The sequence below is a fragment of the Natator depressus genome, chromosome 1 (genome assembly GCF_965152275.1).
Source record: "Natator depressus isolate rNatDep1 chromosome 1, rNatDep2.hap1, whole genome shotgun sequence".
Lineage (NCBI taxonomy): Eukaryota > Metazoa > Chordata > Testudines > Cheloniidae > Natator > Natator depressus.
This window is the reverse complement of record NC_134234.1, coordinates 261,599,326-261,617,750: the sequence shown is the minus strand read 5'-3', so window position 1 is coordinate 261,617,750 and position 18,425 is coordinate 261,599,326. Positions and strand designations below refer to the sequence as shown.

General features: G+C 46.5%; 1 protein-coding gene across 1 annotated transcript in view; it reads right to left on the bottom strand.

The window, feature by feature from the left end:
• Window positions 1-14,801: 14,801 nt before the first annotated feature.
• STRA8 (stimulated by retinoic acid 8) overlaps window positions 14,802-18,425 on the bottom strand; it is a 28,625-nt gene continuing 25,001 nt past the window's right edge. Inside the window, 1 exon segment of the mRNA XM_074950935.1 lies at window positions 14,802-14,876. Coding sequence (XP_074807036.1) covers window positions 14,802-14,876 — 75 coding nt within the window.

Sequence of the window (18,425 nt, the reverse complement as noted above, 5' to 3'; positions counted from 1 at the left end):
ACCCCCGCCCTGCATCCCAATGCCCTGCCCCAGGCTGGAGCCCCGTCCCACACCCTTAACTCCTCATTTCTGGCCCCACCCCAGAGCCTGCACCCCCGGCCGGAGCCCTCACCCCCTTCCGTACCCTAACCCCCAATTCCATGAGCATTCATGGCATGCCATACAATTTCCATACCCACGTGGCCCTCAGGCCAAAAAGTTTGCCCATCCCTGGGCTAGCTACTTGAGTATATGTCCAGTGCCCACGGGGAGGTTTTGTACAGCACATGCTGCCCTGGCTTTGCTACTAGTTTTGTTGTCGCTAGCTAGATCAACCCTAGCTCCCATACATCTACATGTGCTGCAGTCACACCTCTGATTGCAGTGTAGACAGACCCTTAGGTGCCTAAGTCTCACTTTCAAAAGTGATAGAGGCACTTAGGAGCCTATGCGCTTGTCTACACTACAGAAGCTCAGCTGCAGTTTTGCCACTGAAGTGCCGTAGTGTAGACGCTTCCTGCAGTGACAGAAGGGGGTTTTCCACCCCTCCGAGAGACAATAGAAAGGCCAAGAAAAGAATCTTCTGTTTCCCTAGCCAGTGTCACCATGGGGGGGGGGCGTGGTAGGTCAACCTAACTACAGCACTCCAGGGTGTACATTTTTCACACCCCTAAACAATATAGCTAGGTCGATTTTAATTTTTCAGTTTAGAGCAGGTCTAAATCTCATTTGAAGATCAGTGAGGCATTGCAGCATTGAGTGGAAACATAAAATAAAGGCAGACTCTGCCTGAAGATCTTACAGTCCAAGGCCCTGATTCTGCAAAAACACATGCAACTGTCTAATTTTGTGAGTAGTCCCATTGAAAAATGGGACTTCTCGCAGTGTGTAAAGTTAAGCACGTGCGTAAGTCTTTGCAGGACTGGGACTCAAGACTAGACTAGGAGCAGAGAAGGCAGGCCATACTTACAGAATGGGGGACTGTATCCTGGGAAGCAGTGACTCTGGAAAAAGTCCTGGGGTTCCTGGAAGAGAATCGGCTGAACATGAGCTCCCAGTATAAGACTGTGGCTAATGTCACTGGATGTATAAACAAGTGAATCTCTAGTAGGAAGTTGGGAGGTTATATATGTGGCACTGGTGCCACCGCTGCTGGAATACTGTGTCCAGTTGTGGTGTCCACAGTTAAAAGAAGGATGTTGATAAATTGGAGAAGGTTCACAGAAGAGCCACAAAAATGACTGAAGGATTGGAAAACATGTTTTTATATTGAAAGACTTAAGGAGTTCAATCTATTTAGCTTATGAAAGAGAAGGTTAAGGGATGTCTTCATCAATCTATAGATGTTTCTGTGGGGAACAAATCTGGTAATAGTGGGCTCTTCAATCTAGCAGACAAAGATATAATATGAACCAATGGCTAGAAGTTGAAGCTAGACAAATTCAGGCTAGATATAAGGCACAAATTTTAAACAATGAGGGTAATTAATCTTTGGAACAAGGTTTGTGGTAGATGCTCCATCACTGAAAACTTTAAAATCAAGATTGGGTGGTTTTTTTTCTTTAAAAAACTGCCCTTGAATTTGACGCATGAATTAATAGAGTGAAATCCTATGGCCAGTCTTAAATAGGAGGTCAAACGAGTCAATCACAGTGGTCCTCTCTGCCCTTAAAATCTATGAACATCACAAAGCCTTTGCTCAGGATGGAGTATCAGAGGTGCTGCAGGTCAAAACTGAGGTGTGTTAGGGGGCTTATTCCTTCACCCACTTACTTCCCTGGTCCTTCTCGCATAAACAGAGAGCAACAATACCTGAAGTCCAAAGGTGCAAACAATTCGATGTTTGTTGGGGTGAACTTCCAGCAAGCATGATTCCAGGTTCCTTCCTTAGTGTCCCACTTCCCAGCTCTGACACCACAGAGCCTTACACCTGTGTCACTGTTCCCATTCCTGCCCTTAGGAAATTGGAATCATGTTTTGCTAAAAGGGGAAATGGGAACAGGGAATGGGGGTAAGCCAAACATGATTCCAATTTCCTTACCCCCATTCCCTGTTCCCATTTCCCCTTTTAGCAAAACATGATTCCAATTTCCTTACCCCTATTCCCTGTTCCCATCTCCCCCACCCACACACCCACCCCCTCACTTCCTGATTGACTGCAGACTATATAGTAAAACTTGAGTTCTGCTTAGCTATACCTTAACCAATCATTTTCCTGAAATTTAACTAACCAATCATTGTATTGTAACATATTGTAACATGATTATGTAACCAATTATATCCCACCACCTTAGTTAGTTTACACCCAGCAAAATTAATTATACGGCAGACAGGAACAGTCACAGAACCAGACAGAGATTATACAGACAGACAATAGCAAAGTAGGAACTATAATGACAAAACAATACAGAAGTGAGGATTTCACATCCCAGCTATTGAAAAGTGAGTTCTTGCCAGACAGGATGCTATCAAACTAAGTTTCCTTTTACATTTTCTAGGCACTTCCCTTTCTCTGTAGGCGATAGGCATTATCAGGACAGGATTGTATTCCTAACAGCCCAATAGCACCTTCTTTCAATGTGACTAGTTTGGAATGTGAGGGTGTGACCGGTCGCTTCCCAGTTTATGGCTGCCTGTTGCTTAGCCAAAGGCCTTAGCCTAAGAACAGGGCCTCAGACTATCACAGTAAGAGAAGGCCCTTACACGGGCAGACAGTGATTTTGATTCTTTCTTTTCTCTCTCTCTAACTAGCCAAGTGATAAGAATACATCTAAATTCTTAGAGTATAGGCCTTTACGGACAGACCTGAATATCTATATCCTAACAAGGTGCACTGACAAAGCTGTTTGGGGAACCCAAGACTAGACCAGAAGGGCGTATTACAGATGATGAAGGCGGGATATAAACAGCTATGTGGGAGACCAGGACTGATCTATTAGATAGACTATCTACTATCATCTTGGAAGCTTCAGTGTGAGATGTTTTCCTGCAGGGCTGCCATTGTTTAAATTGGGATCACCATATAGTGGAAATAGAACGCGAGGAATGTACTGTAAGGATTCAGTGTTTATATAAGCTCCTTGTAATTTTGGAGACTGCAGGTATGAGTGTTTGTTTTCCTAACAATTCATTGGGCTGAAAATCTAGAGTTTGAAGAGTGTGTTTTAGTGAGGCACATTACGTGTGCAGTGTAGGCATGATGTGGACAACATTAATTTAAATGACCTTATAGATAGCATGATGTGAAAGAAAAATCTGGTACAGATTTGATTTAGATCTGATGGAAAGAAAATATGATATAGGAGGTTCATGAGAGAGTCAGTCTTCATTGTATGAGCACTGCTGTGATCACTGCGTATCACTTAGCATAACGGTCTCACTGTTAACTTGTTCTTCCCCAATATGTCTGTTGTATCCACCTGTTGTTTTTTGTTGTTGTTATATTTGTATGACACTTAGCACAATGGGGCCCAGATCCCTGATTGGGCCTTTAAAGAACTACTGCACTACAAATAATAAATGTAACCTAGATCTTATTTAAAAGAATTCAAGAAGAGGCAGAAAACTCTTGGTATGGAATTGCTAGAGGGTTTCAGAATTTCATCTGGTCCTGTTAATATTTAGTGTGGTGTTTTCTGAAAATCTCTTCTCTTACTTCAGAGTAAAACCTCTGGAGACTTCTTTATTTTTAATCAGGCAATTTTTCATTTTCAGTCTCTGATGTCATATTTGTTGGAGCTAGATTTGGAAGGATTAGCTTTTTATTGGTAAATGTGAATTTCACCATACACACAAAAGCCAACAAAATATTTCTATTGATAACTGAAATGTATAGATAGGCAAAGTAAGAAAAATGCTGCTTGAGAACTTTAAATTAGAGTTTGATGTAAGGATATTTAATTTGTATATTTTGGTGTGATGTTGAAAACTTGTGTTTTAATGGTTTATAAAGCTTTAACTTTTTGAATCTCAAGCTCTATTGTCATTAAATAATTGTCTGCCATGTCACATAATTTTCCTCAACTGTGAAAAGTGATTGAGAAAAATAAAAATGCTTTAAAAATAAACATTGATATTATCCATCCAAATGATTAAGAAAAATCAAATTCTGCCAGTTGTAGACTGTGTCAAAAACACTCCCTATTATTGATTCAAATGACTTGAAGTTCATAAACACAGATTTCAATTCACAGCAAAATCTCAGTATATGGTTCTATGATACATCTTATACATTGAAATCTGCATCCTCAGAGTAAAACAGAATTCCTGGGATCTAGACCAGAGCTTTAGCTTGCCTGTGAAACACCAGTTTCACTGTCAAACATATTGCCCCTTCTTGTTTATTGTTTTATCTTGTGGTAATGCCTAGGGGCCTCAGCCAGGTGAGAGCCCATTGGGCACTGGACTGGATTCTAGTAAATGAGCTATAGGCAAAGGCCGTTGCTGGCCTTGTAGAAATAGATTCCAAGGCCAGAAAGGAACGTTGTGATTCTCTAGTCTGACCTCCTGTATAACACAGGCCATGAGATGTGTTTGCATGTAACTAGCTGCCCCATATTGTGCTCTGGCCTCTATGGCTTATTGTTTTCTAATTCTCACATTTACAAAGAGAAATCTCAGCACTGTAAATCTGTAGCAGAGCTGTAATGCATTATTACTATTGCCTTGTATTTAATTTCTAGTGGCCATCATCATATGCCCCAGTTATAACCTCTTGCAGCTGTGTAACCTACCCTCCTACTTTTGTTTGCATCACCCACTCTTTTCTTCCTGTCTCCTTCCCTGCTGCCCATCTGCCTCAAACTCCCTTCCTCCCCAAGCGTCCCAGGCTGCCACCCTATGTTTTCAGATTCGCGCACCTCTTACGAAATCGACCGCCTCACATCTGCCAAACCAAGACTCACTGTAAAACATTTTAAAATGTCCATGACAGAAACTAAAAATCCTTCCCTGCTTTGTGATAGTGACCCTCAGCTCACCTGGTGCATTGTATGTTAGCAGTGTGCACTGTCCGTTTAGACTGTAGGGTCTGTGTGATACAGACTGTCCCTCCTGCTTGTTAGATACAGACCATACACTGTTGGTGCTCAATAGATAATCATTCAGTTGGAGGAACAAAATAACCTTCTTTTCATTTTTCTGTGGTGTCCACCACTGTTTCTAGCCTCCTTCCACAAAGCTGACAACCCTACCCAGGTCCATCCTTGGTTTAAACTTCACCTTCAAGCCTCCATTACCTTAAAACTGGTCCTGTTCCTGTAAAGCAGTGTGTGGTGCCATGTATGTAAGATGCTCTGTGTTTTTAAAAAAATAAATAAAAAGAATGCAGGGATAGAACTTCTCCACTTGCTACTAAAATGTGAGCCGTTCTTGTTCATGCAGTGTGTTTCATATCTGGCTGTCAGTGCTGGATTAACACACACACCCTGGGTGCCCAAGTTTCTGCCTCTGGGCATGTGCACTGCTTTCTCCCCTTAGGCAGCCAGATGTCCATCTCCTGCCTAAACCCTAGTGTGATCCATGAACAGGGGCAAGATAGGCATTTGTCTGCCTAAGTTGCATGCTTTGGTCTTTCATCCCAGCAGCTAGAGCACTCGCCAGCTTCAATTTCCTCCTCTCTCCACCTGAGGAAGAGAGAGAGGATCTGAACCCAGGTGTCCCACATCCCAGCTGAGTGCTCAAACTGCTGGGCTGAAAGCTATGAGGTGGGCATCCCCCTCCCCCGGCCATTTTGTGTGATGTGAGGTAGGAGCTTAACTCATTCCCTCAAGAAATGATTTAGATGCCTAAGGGTATGTCTACACTACGAAATTAGGTTGAATTTATAGAAGTCGGTTTTTTAGAAATCGCTTTTATATAATCGATTGTGTGTGTCTCCACACAATGCTCTAAGTGCATTAACTCGGCGGAGTGCTTCCACAGTACCGAGGCTAGCATCGACTTCCGGAGTGTTGCACTGTGGGTAGCTATCCCACCGTTCCTGCAGTCTTTGCCGCCCACTGGAATTCTGGGTTGAGATCCCAATGCCTGATGGGGCAAAAAACATTGTCACGGGTGGTTCTGGGTACATGTCATCAGGCCCTCCTTCCCTCCCTCACTCTGTGAAAGCAAGGGCAGACAATCGTTTCGCGCCTTATTTCCTGAGTTACCTGTGCAGACGCCATACCACGGCAAGCATGGAGCCTGCTCAGCTCACTGTCACCGTATGTCTCCTGGGTGCTGGCAGACGCGGTACTGCATTGCTACACAGCAGCAGCAACCCATTGCCTTGTGGCAGCAGATGGTACAATAGGCCTGAAAACCATTCCCATGTCTGAGGTGCTCCTGGCCACCTCGGTAAGGTCAGTCAGGAGCGCCTGGGCAGATATGGGTGCAGGGACTAAATTAGGAGTGACTCGACCAGGTCATTCTCTTTAGTCCTGCAGGCAGTCCTATTGTACCATCTTATGGTGAGCAGGCAGGAGATGTGGATGGCTTGCAGTCCTTCTGCACCATCTGCTGCCAGCCAAAGATGTAAAAGATAGATGGAGTGGATCAAAACAAGAAATAGACCAGATTTGTTTTGTATTCTTTTGCTCCCCCATCCATGAAGTCCTGCCTGAAATACCAGAGGGAGGGATAGCTTAGTGGGTTGAGCATTGGCCTGCTAAACCCAGGGTTTTGAGTTCAATACTTGAGGGGGCCATTCTGTGTGACAGTTGTTTTTGTTTCTCCTTGATGTAAAGCCACCCCCTTTGTTGATTTTAATTCCCTGTAAGCCATGTCATCAGTCGCCCCTCCCTCCATCAGAGCAATGGCAGACAATCGTTCCGCGCCTTTTTTCTGTGCAGACACCATACCACGGCAAGCATGGAGCCCGCTCAGATCACTTTGGCAATTAGGAGCACATTAAACACTACGCACATTATCCAGCAGTATATGCAGCACCAGAACCTGGCAAAGCGATACCGGGTGAGTAGGCGACGTCAGCACAGTGACGAGAGTGATGAGGACATGGACACAGACTTCTCTCAAATCACGGGCCCTGGCAATGCAGGCATCATGGTGCTAATGGGGCAGGTTCATGCCGTGGAACGCCAATTCTGGGCTCGGGAAACAAGCACAGACTGGTGGGACCGCATAGTGTTGCAGGTCTGGGACGATTCCCAGTGGCTGCGAAACTTTCGCATGCGTAAGGGCACTTTCATGGAACTTTGTGACTTGCTTTCCCCTGCCCTGAAGTGCATGAATACCAAGATGAGAGCAGCCCTCACAGTTGAGAAGCGAGTGGCAATAGCCCTGTGGAAGCTTGCAACGCCAGACAGCTACCGGTCAGTTGGGAATCAATTTGGAGTGGGCAAATCTACTGTGGGGGCTGCTGTGATGCAAGTAGCCAACGCAATCAAAGATCTGCTGATATCAAGGGTAGTGACCCTGGGAAATGTGCAGGTCATAGTGGATGGCTTTGCTGCAATGGGATTCCCTAACTGTGGTGGGGCCATAGACGGAACGCATATCCCTATCTTGGGACTGGAGCACCAAGCCGGCGAGTACATAAACCGCAAGGGGTACTTTTCAATAGCGCTGCAAGCACTGGTGGATCACAAGGGACGTTTCACCAACATCCACGTGGGATGGCCGGGAAAGGTACATGACGCTCGCATCTTCAGGAACTCTGGTCTGTTTCAAAAGCTGCAGGAAGGGACTTTATTCCCAGACCAGAAAATAACTGATGGGGATGTTGAAATGCCTATAGTTATCCTTGGGGACCCAGCCTACCCCTTAATGCCATGGCTCATGAAGCCGTACACAGGCAGCCTGGACAGCAGTCAGGAGCTGTTCAACTACAGGCTGAGCAAGTGCAGAATGGTGGTAGAATGTTCATTTGGATGTTTAAAAGCGCGCTGGAGCAGTTTACTGACTCGGTTAGACCTCAGCGAAACCAATATTCCCACTGTTATTACTGCTTGCTGTGCGCTCCACAATATCTGTGAGAGTAAGGGGGGGACATTTATGGCAGGGTGGGAGGTTGAGGCAAATGGCCTGGCTACTGGTTTTGCACGGCCAGACATCAGGGCAGTTAGAAGAGCACTGGAGGGCGCAGTGCGCATCAGAGAAGCTTTGAAAATCAGTTTCATGACTGGCCAGGGTACGGTGTGAAAGTTCTGTTTGTTTCTTCTTGATGAAACCCCCCCACCCCTTGGTTCACTCTTCTTCCCTGTAAGCTAACCATCCTCCCCTCCTCCCTTCGATCACCGCTTGCAGAGGCAAAAAGTCATTGTTGCTTCACATTCATGCATTCTTTATTAATTCATCACACAAATAGGGGGATAACTGCCAAGGTAGCCCGGGAGGGGTGGTGGAGGAGAGAAGCACCGGGGCGGGGGATAGGGGAGGGTGAAGGAGGGAAGGACAAGGCCATACAGCACTTTAAAAGTTTAAAACTTATTGAATGCCAGCCTTCTGTTGCTTGGGCAATCCTCTGGGGTGGTGTGGCTGGAGGCCGCCCCACCCCGTTCTTGGGCGTCTGGGTGAGGAGGCTATGGAACTTGGGGAGGAGGGCGGTTGGTTACACAGGGGCTGTGGCGGCAGTCTGTGCTCCGGCTGCCTTTCCTGCAGCTCAGCCATATGCTGGAGCGTATTAGTTTGATCCTCCAGCAGCCTCAGCATTGAATCCTGCCTCCTCTCATCAAGCTGCTGCCACCTTTTAGCTTCAGCCCTCTCTTCAGCCCGCCACTTAATCTCCTCATCCCACCACCTCTCCTCCCGGTCATTTCGTGCTTTCCTGCACTCTGACATTGTCTGTCTCCATGCATTCGTCTGTGCTCTGTCAGTGTGGGAGGCTGTCATAAATATAAAGGGAAGGGTAAACCCCTTTAAAATCCCTCCTGGCCAGAGGAAATCTCCTCTCACCTGTAAAGGGTTAAGAAGCTAAAGGTAACCTCGCTGGCACCTGACCAAAATGACCAATGAGGAGACAAGATACTTTCAAAAGCTGGGAGGAGGGAGAGAAATAAAGGGTATGTGTGTCTGTCTATATTTTGTCTTTGCCGGGGATAGACCAGGAATGAAGCCTTAGAACTTTTAGTAAGTAATCTAGCTAGGTACGTGTTAGATTATGATTTCTTTAAATGGCTGAGAAAAGAATTGTGCTGAATAGAATAACTATTTCTGTCTGTGTATCTTTTTTGTAACTTAAGGTTTTTGCCTAGAGGGGTTCTCTATGTTTTGAATCTAATTACCCTGTAAGGTATCTACCATCCTGACTTTACAGGGGGGATTTTTTTTTATTTCTATTTACTTCTATTTCTATTAAAAGTCTTTTTGTAAGAAAACTGAATGCTTTTTCATTGTTCTCAGATCCAAGGGTTTGGGTCTGTGGTCACCTATGCAAATTGGTGAGGCTTTTTATCCAACATTTCCCTGGAAAGGGGGGGTGCAAGTGTTGGGAGGATTGTTCATTGTTCTTAAGATCCAAGGGTCTGGGTCTGTAGTCACCTAGGCAAATTGGTGAGGCTTTTTACCAAACCTTGTCCAGGAAGTGGGGTGCAAGGTTTTGGGAAGTATTTTGGGGGGAAAGACGTGTCCAAACAGCTCTTCCCCAGTAACCAGTATTTGTTTGGTGGTGGTAGCGGCCAATCCAAGGACAAAAGGGTGGAATATTTTGTACCTTGGGGAAGTTTTGACCTAAGCTGGTAAAGATAAGCGTAGGAGGTTTTTCATGCAGGTCCCCACAACTGTACCCTAGAGTTCAGAGTGGGGGAGGAACCTTGACAGAGGCTCAGAGAACATTTCATCGCGAGTGCATTTTTTTCGCCTTGTAATCTTCACTAGCCTCTGGGAAGGAGAAGATCCTGTGATCCTTGAAACACATGCAGCTGGTGGAGAGAAAAAAAAGGGACAGTGGTATTTAAAAAGACACATTTTATAGAACAATGGGTACGCTCTTTCATGGTAAACCTTGCTGTTAACATTACATACATAGCACATGTGCTTTCATTACAAGGTTGCATTTTGCCTCCCCCCCACCACGTGGCTAGCCCCTCTGCCCTCCTCGTGGCTAACAGCGGGGAACATTTCTGTTCAGCCACAGGCAAACAGCCCAGCAGGAACGGGCACCTCTGAATGTCCCCTTAAGAAAAGCACCCTATTTCAACCAGGTGACCATGAATGATATCACTCTCCTGAGGATAACACAGAGAGATAAAGAACCGATGTTGTTTGAATGCCAGCAAACACACACTGCAATGCTTTGTTCTACAATGATTCCCGAGTACGTGCTACTGGCCTGGTGTGGTAAAGTGTCCTACCATGGTGAGTGGAATAAGGCTGCCCTCCCCAGAAACCTTTTGCAAAGGCTTTGGGAGTACATCCAGGAGAGCCGCAAATGCCAGGGCAAATTAATCATTAAACATGCTTGCTTTTAAACCATGTATAGTATTTTAAAAGGTACACTCACCAGAGGTTCCTTCTCTGCCTGGCGGGTCCGGGAGGCAGCCTTGGGTGGGTTCAGGGGGTACTGCCTCCAGGTCCAGGGTGAGAAACAGTTCCTGGCTGTCGGGAAAACAGTTTCTCCGCTTGCTTGCTGTGAGCTATCTACAACTTCATCATCATCATCTTCCTCATCCCCAAAACCTGCTTCCGTGTTGTCTCCATCTCCACTGAAGGAGTCAAACAACACGGCTGGGGTAGTGGTGGCTGAACCCCCTAAAATGGCATGCAGCTCATCATAGAAGCAGAATGTTTGGGGCTCTGACCCGGAGCGGCCATTTGCCTCTCTGGTTTTCTGGTAGGCTTGCCTCAGCTCCTTAAGTTTCACGCGGCACTGCTTTGGGTCCCTGTTATGGCCTCTGTCCTTCATGCCCTGGGAGATTTTGACAAATGTTTTGGCATTTCGAAAACTGGAACGGAGTTCTGATAGCACGGATTCCTCTCCCCATACAGCGATCAGATCCCGTACCTCCCGTTCGGTCCATGCTGGAGCTCTTTTGCAATTCTGGGACTCCATCATGGTCACCTCTGCTGATGAGCTCTGCACTCACCTGCAGCTTGCCACGCTGGCCAAACAGGAAATTGAAATTCAAAAGTTCGCAGGCCTTTTCCTGTCTACCTGGCCAGTGCATCTGAGTTGAGAGTGCTGTCCAGAGCGGTCACAATGGAGCACTCTGGGATAGCTCTGGGAGGCCAATACTGTCTAATTGCATCCACAGTACCCCAAATTCGACCCAGCAAGGCCGATTTCAGCGCTAATCCCCTTGTCGGGGGTGGAGTAAGGAAATCGATTTTAAGAGCCCTTTAAGTGGAAAAAAAGGGCTTCGTCGTGTGGATGGGTGCAGGGTTAAATCGATTTAACGCTGCTAAATTCGACCTCAACTCCTAGTGTAGGCCAGGGCTAAGCCAGTTGATTCCAGGAGAGAGGCTCCTGTTCATGAATCACTAGCAGAAATAGATGCATCTTTGTTGCCCAGAGTTCAGTGCCCATCTCTGGGCAGGCATGGGGCTTAGGACACATTCCTCTGGTTGGCAACTCCCATTGGCTAGCTTAGGCAGCTCCGTGCCTATGGTGTTGGCTCTTGTGAATTGCAGCCTAAGGCACTTATCTCCCCATTCAGTATATAGGGAGCCTAGCCACCTAACTCAGACTTTGTGAATCAGTGTGTCCCTGTGAGTTTCTAGGCCCCCAAAGTTAGGTGGTGCAATGCTCAGTATAGTGCCTAAGTACCTTTGTGAATCTAGGCCTATAGGTCAATGCCCTATACGTCCCGGTTCCTGTTGTCAAGCAGGAACTTCTTTGGGAATTCTGTGCGAAAAAATTAAAAATTCTATGCCTAAAAAGTCTGCACAATATTTTAAAGTTCTGCAAAATTCTGTATGTTTTATTTGTTGAAATAACACAATATAATCACACTAGTTTCAATTATGTTGGTGATTTATTTCAAAATACCTGCCAGCAAGTATGTCTGTAACAATACAGACAACAAAAAAGATCCAGGAAATGTTTTTTGACAATTAGATTTCTTACTAGACATATTAATACAGAACTTTGAGTAATAATTCATTTAAACTTCAGTACAGAACCGTATTTCCTGAACCCCTCAGAAGCAGTGCAAAGGCTTGGGGGGGTCAGGGGTATTGGAGGAGTTGAGGGAGAGAGAAGTAATTGCTGGGAAGGAGCCTGGGAGTGAATCTCGAGGCTTGTTAGGTGTGTGTGTGTGTGGGGGGGGGGGTAGAAGTATGTAACAGGGTTTTTTTGAGGGGACGAAAAGAGGGATTGTTAGGGAATGGGGGAGCCTCCCCCAGGCAGCCCCTGGCTGACCCCTAGCCTCTCCTATTTAGCTAGGCACATCTGCCCTTGTCCCCTGTGTGGCCCTGCATGCCCACCTCCCCTGTATCCAGGTGTCCCTGCACCCTCACTCAGCCAGGCATAGCTGTCCCTGTCCCGATGTGGCTCTACACCCCCAACTACCATCCAGCCCTGGCTGAATGTTGTCACCCCAGTAGCTCCTGTGCCCCTGCCCCAGTCTGCCCCCCCACAAGCCCTTGTGAACCATCTGTATGACCCCCACAGCAGTCCTGTGTGCCCCACTGAGTCCATCCCCCCCATAGCCCATGCTGCTTCATCTGGCCCTGCAGGCAGGGTGCTGTGAGGAAGGCAGCCTCTGCCCCAGCCCTTGCAGCGGCTGGCTGTCCTGGCCCATGTCCTCTTTTCTGTCACCACATCAGCCTTTGGTGGGCAAAAGGTGTAATTGCAGCTTCCCTTCATATCCCTGTCAGAATCAATTATTCTGCAGGGGGAGGGGAGGGAAAAATCTGTGGGGGACATTAATTCTGCACTTGTGCAGTGGCACAAAATTCCCCCAGGGGTAAACTCTATCAGCTTTCTTTCTTTCTTTCTTTCATTTTTAATGATTTTTAGCCTTCATGGCTGCAAAGAAAAATTCAAAAATGTAAACTGAGTGACATCTGTCTGAATTTGCAGAGGGCCTCAAACAATAGCTCTGAGAGTTGTGAGTGGCCCTGTTTATCCTAATGGGATGTTAACTCCAAGACCCTACTGCTCTGGGGCGCCCCTGCCAACACCAGCAGACAGGACCATGTGTGGCAGATGTGTGAAGTGGGTCTGGCTCACCCCCCCAGGCTGATGCACTCTGGTTGTTAAGGTATTGGGGATCCCCCATGCTACCACTCCTGCCTCTTCAGGGAAAGTTGGGGACCACAGCTGCTGTCCTTCTTGAAGGGGGAAAAGGGCCCTATGCTACTGCTTCTCTGGAAGAGGAGGGGGGGCCTACTGCCACTCCAAGTTATGGGGGTGGGCATAGAGATGTGGAGCCATGGGGGGTCTCCATGTTATGATGTGCCTTGTGCTTGCTGTGGGCCATGGTTTGGGAACTACTAATCTATTGGTTAGAGCCGGGGCCTAGGAGATGGCATTGCTGTGCTTTATTTCAAGTTTTGCCATATACTTACTGTGGGCAAGGTCACCTAACTGCTCTGGGCCTTAGGTTACATATGAAATGGATGGTGATTAATTGACATGTTGGTAAAGCACTTTGAGTTCGCTGACTGACAGGTGCTTTGCAAGTGCAAAAGAGAACTATTTCTTCACTATTTTCGGAGAAGACCTCTCTACACGTTGTCCTCTTTCAGCAACCTGTCCATGATGCACCGAGCAGAGGAGATTGCTTGAGCACATTTGGCCAATCCTGTTCTGGTTTTTGTTTGCTTATAGCTCATCGTTAAGTCAGATTGCTTACTATTCCAACCATCACTGGCTGCAGTTTTTTACTGCTTCATTCCCAGCCCCTCCAAAAAAATGTTTCCACTCTGTTGAAAAATTTGAGTGTGTTCAGAAAATAGTCACAAAAATGATCGAGGGCTGGAAAAAATGCCTTACCTTGAGAGAGTTAGAGCTCAATCAGTTTAGTTTATCAAAAAGAAGCTTGAGAGGTGACTTGGTTATAGTGTATAAGCACAGGGAGAAAGTACCAGGTACTAAAGAGTTCTTCAATCTTGCAGAGAAAGCCATAACAGAAACTAAGGGCTGGAAGCTGAAGCCAGAAAAATTCAAATTAGAAATGAGGCACAATTTTTTAAGTGAGGGTAAGTAACCATGGAACAAACTACCAAGGGAAGCGGTGGATTCTCCATCACTTCATGTGATCAAATTAAGATGGGATGCCCTTCTAGAATTTATGCTTCGTAACCAAACACAAATGATACTTTAGTCAAATGTGATTAGTGGGCTCAATGCAGGGTTAAGTGGGTGCAATTTAATGGCCTGTGATACACAGGAGGTCAGACTAGATAATCTAATGGTCCCTTCTGGCCATAAATGCTATGACTATGAGAGACATGACTAGTGGTCAAGTTGATATGTTAGATCAGTATAAATTACACCCCCCTCTCCCCCCCTTTGTACATGACATGGAAGTTTTTCTGCATATGTAATACTTTTTGATTTTGGCGCTGGTCCTTGGTTTGTAAAAATGAGAGATCTGACAAAACCTTATTGCTGAGGAAATGCAAAGTCCACTGTACACAAAAAAACCCCAAACAAATACCCCCAAACAAAAAGAATCATATGAAAACAGATGCACTACACCATCTTTTCTTTAAAACTTTATAAATAGCTGCAACCTAAAACATTTTTAACATATAAATTATGTAACTGATGCACAAAAGCACTGATGAGGAAATGTACAGTAAACAGTAACAAATCACTTCAACACAGTTTCTCCATCCATGCCCTGAAGCAGCTCACTGAAACGGGTGCAGCATCTCTTCACGGGCCAGGCACATCAAGCAATGCTCTGTAATGCTTTAGTTAATGGAGACACCTGTATTTACAAATCTTCATCATCAAAGGTCTCCGTGCACTGCAGCATCACGGTCTCATAGTCAAACTGAGGAGCCTCTTCCTGGAAGACACAAGCAGAGTAATGGGGGAGACAGAAGCTGATTGTGGTCATTAGAAACCTGGTGATCTGGCACCTGCATACTTCCGAAAAGGGACAGTGAGCACTCCCTCCCTTTTCAGTCAGCCACTGACACATGCCAGCCGAAGCGTGTTTGTTGTCTGAAGACAATTTCCCTGTTTCAACCAATTGCGAAGGAAGCAGGGGTCAGTCCTGGTCCAGCTGACATCATTTAGAGATTTCACTGAGTGCAATGGGCGCATCTTAGGTCTTTAATCTGTGAGGGGCTGAGTACATCGCACAAGATATTATGGGCAGGATTCACAAAGGGACTTAGGTGTTACAATGCTCAGGGTCACACTGCCTAGCGATTAGTTGCCTAGGCAATCACCGGAACAACACTGTGATCCACAAAGCCCTGTTAGGTGCGTAGGTGCCTATACACTGAATGGGGAGAGAGAGGCACCTAAGAATGCGATTCACAAAGCTAGTATGCAAACTACCTCAGCTACCCAATGAGAGACACTGACCAGAGGGGTAAGTCCTAAGCCCCAATCCTCTCTTGAAGATCAGAGCCTAAGTCTGGGCTATGCGCAGCTCTGCTAGTGATCCACAAACTGGGGGAAGTTAGACATTCGGTGCAGGACCTGAAACAAAACAGGGTGGGTGGAAGGAGGAACTGCTCCCTTGTAACCTTCATCTTACTGGATAGGGTACTCACCTGGGATTTGGGAGACCCTCCACTTCATGTCCCACCTCTGCCTGAGGAGAGAGAGGATTTGTACAGGGATCTGCCACATAGCAGGAGACTGCCCGGACCACTAGCCTATGAATAGTTGGAGGTGGGTCTCCCTCGAGCTCTCCTGGTGAAGTTGTTCCACTTTGTTAAAAATGCAATATTTACATATTGATTGAGCTGGAGAGAGATGGCTCCACAGCCAAGTGGTTATGGCAGTCCTGTGGAAGGTAGCAATCCCTGCTAAAATCCCTTCTTCCCTCAGAAGGGGGAACTTGAACTGTGTGTGTGTGTGTGTGTGGGGGGGGGGGACAGATGACTCGTAGAGCCTGATTAAGTACCTTATTCACAAAGTTGTAACAGTGATTGATGCCCTCCTCTTCCCCCTCCCCCCCCATCTGTTTTGTGTGAACTCGCCTGAGGCCCCAATGTGGTAGGTGTGCTCAGAGGCTGCGATCCAGATTGGGTCTCTGCACGCAATTTAGGCAGCCAAAAGTCCATCTTTCCCAGTTTGTGAATTCCGCTGGAGTTTGGCTGTCCAGACACCGTGGTGAGGCAGCCGTGTGCAGGCAGTAGCCAGGTGTCTAGCATGAGGCTGCAGTGTGCATGTCCAGAGTAAAAACTCAGGCACCTACAGGGATAAGCAGCAGCTGAGCGAGGTTCTGTGGATCGCAGTGGTGCCTAAAAGTGGGCCTAAGGCACCTAAGTAGCTCTGTGACTTCCCACTGACTTCAATAGCTCAGGATCAGGCCCTACTTCCCCTAACTCAAGAGGTGGATAAGTCCCTCTCCTGGACAGACTTAAGGAGAGTGAGTGTCTCTTGGGAGGTGAGTGAAGCAGAGATTAAAAAGCTGGCAGTCTTTTGACATATGTCTACACTGCAATGTGAGTCCAGGGTCTGTGGGACTCGAGCCCCAGGCTCGGTGTTTGTAAGCCTGGTACTGAGCGTCCATATTAACTGTTGCTCCTAGGTTTAGAATAGCTGCACCTGGGTCTCACACCTGTGCACACATGACCACACTGCAATATTCAGACCCAAGTCAAACAAGCCCAGCCCAGGCTTCTTAGCACCCTCTCCAGCTGTAGCCACTCTAGCTTCTTCTTCTTGGTGCACTGTGGGAAAACATGACTGTCCTTCCCATGGCACTTTACAGGAAGTTGTCACGGCCTGCCAACTCATCGAGCCAAGCCGTCTTTTGGGTCTCCCCACACCCCTTCCCCCCAGCAACCGGAACCAGAAACATGAAGGCATCGGCATTTGAAGAACGTGTCCTGCTTGGGCTTTTACTCCTGTTTCACGAAACAGGCACAGCATCCATCAGACAGTGGTGGACATTTTGGTCATGTTTTCTGAACTACCAAAGGCACCTGTCAGAGGATCGGGACAATACAGACATGGCAGACTCACACTGGCTGAGGCTGCACGTGACGCTGATTCCCCCTCAGTAGACTGACATATTCAGAACAGGACCACACGCACAGACTGGTAAGAGCACACTGTCATGCGGACCTGGGATGACCAGCAATGGCTACAGAACTTTTGCATGAAGAAAGCTACATTTCTGGAGCCTTAGTGAACAGCTTGTCCTGACTCTCCAGTGTCATGACACATGCATGAGGGTGACCATGCTGGTCCAGAAGTGGGTTGTTATAACCATCTAGAAGCTGACTACCCCAGATTGCTACAGGTCCATTGCTAACCAGGCTGGTGTTGGGAAATCAACTGAGAGTAAAGTGGTGGCAGAGGTTTCTGAGGCAATCCGGCAGGTGGTAGACATAAACAATGTCCCTGAAGTAACTGCTGGTTTTGAGAGAATGGGGTTTCCAAACTGTGCTGGGGCCACTGAAGGGACCTCTTTGCCCTCCTCAAAAAGCACACAAGTACATAAACACAAAGGGTACTACTCCATTGTTATGCAAGCCCTTGTGGACCACAGAGGCTGATTTACGGACACCAATGTGGGCTGCATGGAAAAGTTAATGATGCTAGGGTCTTCCCCCGACTGGGAGTCTGTCTTCATGGACAGGCCAGGACATTATTGCCACAAAATGACATTGTCATATGGAGTATTTGTCCCCACTGTTATTCTAGGGGATTCCGTGTACCACCTTTTAATTTGGCTTATGAAACTGTATCCTGATCTCAAAGGCCTTGGCAAAAGAAGGTTTAATTATACTCTCAGTAGTTGCAGAATGGTGGTTGAATGTGTGCTTGGCAGATTGAAATCCCACCAGCGCTGTTTACAGTCGCATCAATGCTGTCTGAATTATTGTGCCTTTCTATGCTCTTCACAATCTCTGTGAATCCGCATGTGAGTGGACCTATGACAGTAATGGATTGCTGACCTGGTACACTCAGCGAGAAGGTGCACCTGTCACAGCTGCAGCAGGATGCACCCGGGCAATAGAAATCAGGGATGCTGTATGAGCCCACATTATGGACTTGCCTGAACCACTGGAAGAGGGAGAATAGTACGTTTATGGATGTCTCTGTATAGCAATTTGTATATAAATGAAGTATGGCTGCTATACACTATGAATGGGCATGTGTGTAATTGTCATGAATTTTTAATTGTGGAGGCGAATACTGCTTATACAACATGGGCAGGGGACGGAGGCTTGTGTGGCATGAACTGTGGATTTTCATCATGGATTGATCTGAATAGACATAGTCATAAATTGTGCTTGAACACAACTTCTCAGCTGTGCCTTATCAGGTCTTGTCTTTATTCTCTGAAATACACATTGTATGATGCGATGCAGTGATGGAAATACTCTTTAAAATGAAATAAAAAAGTGCTCATTTGTGAACATGG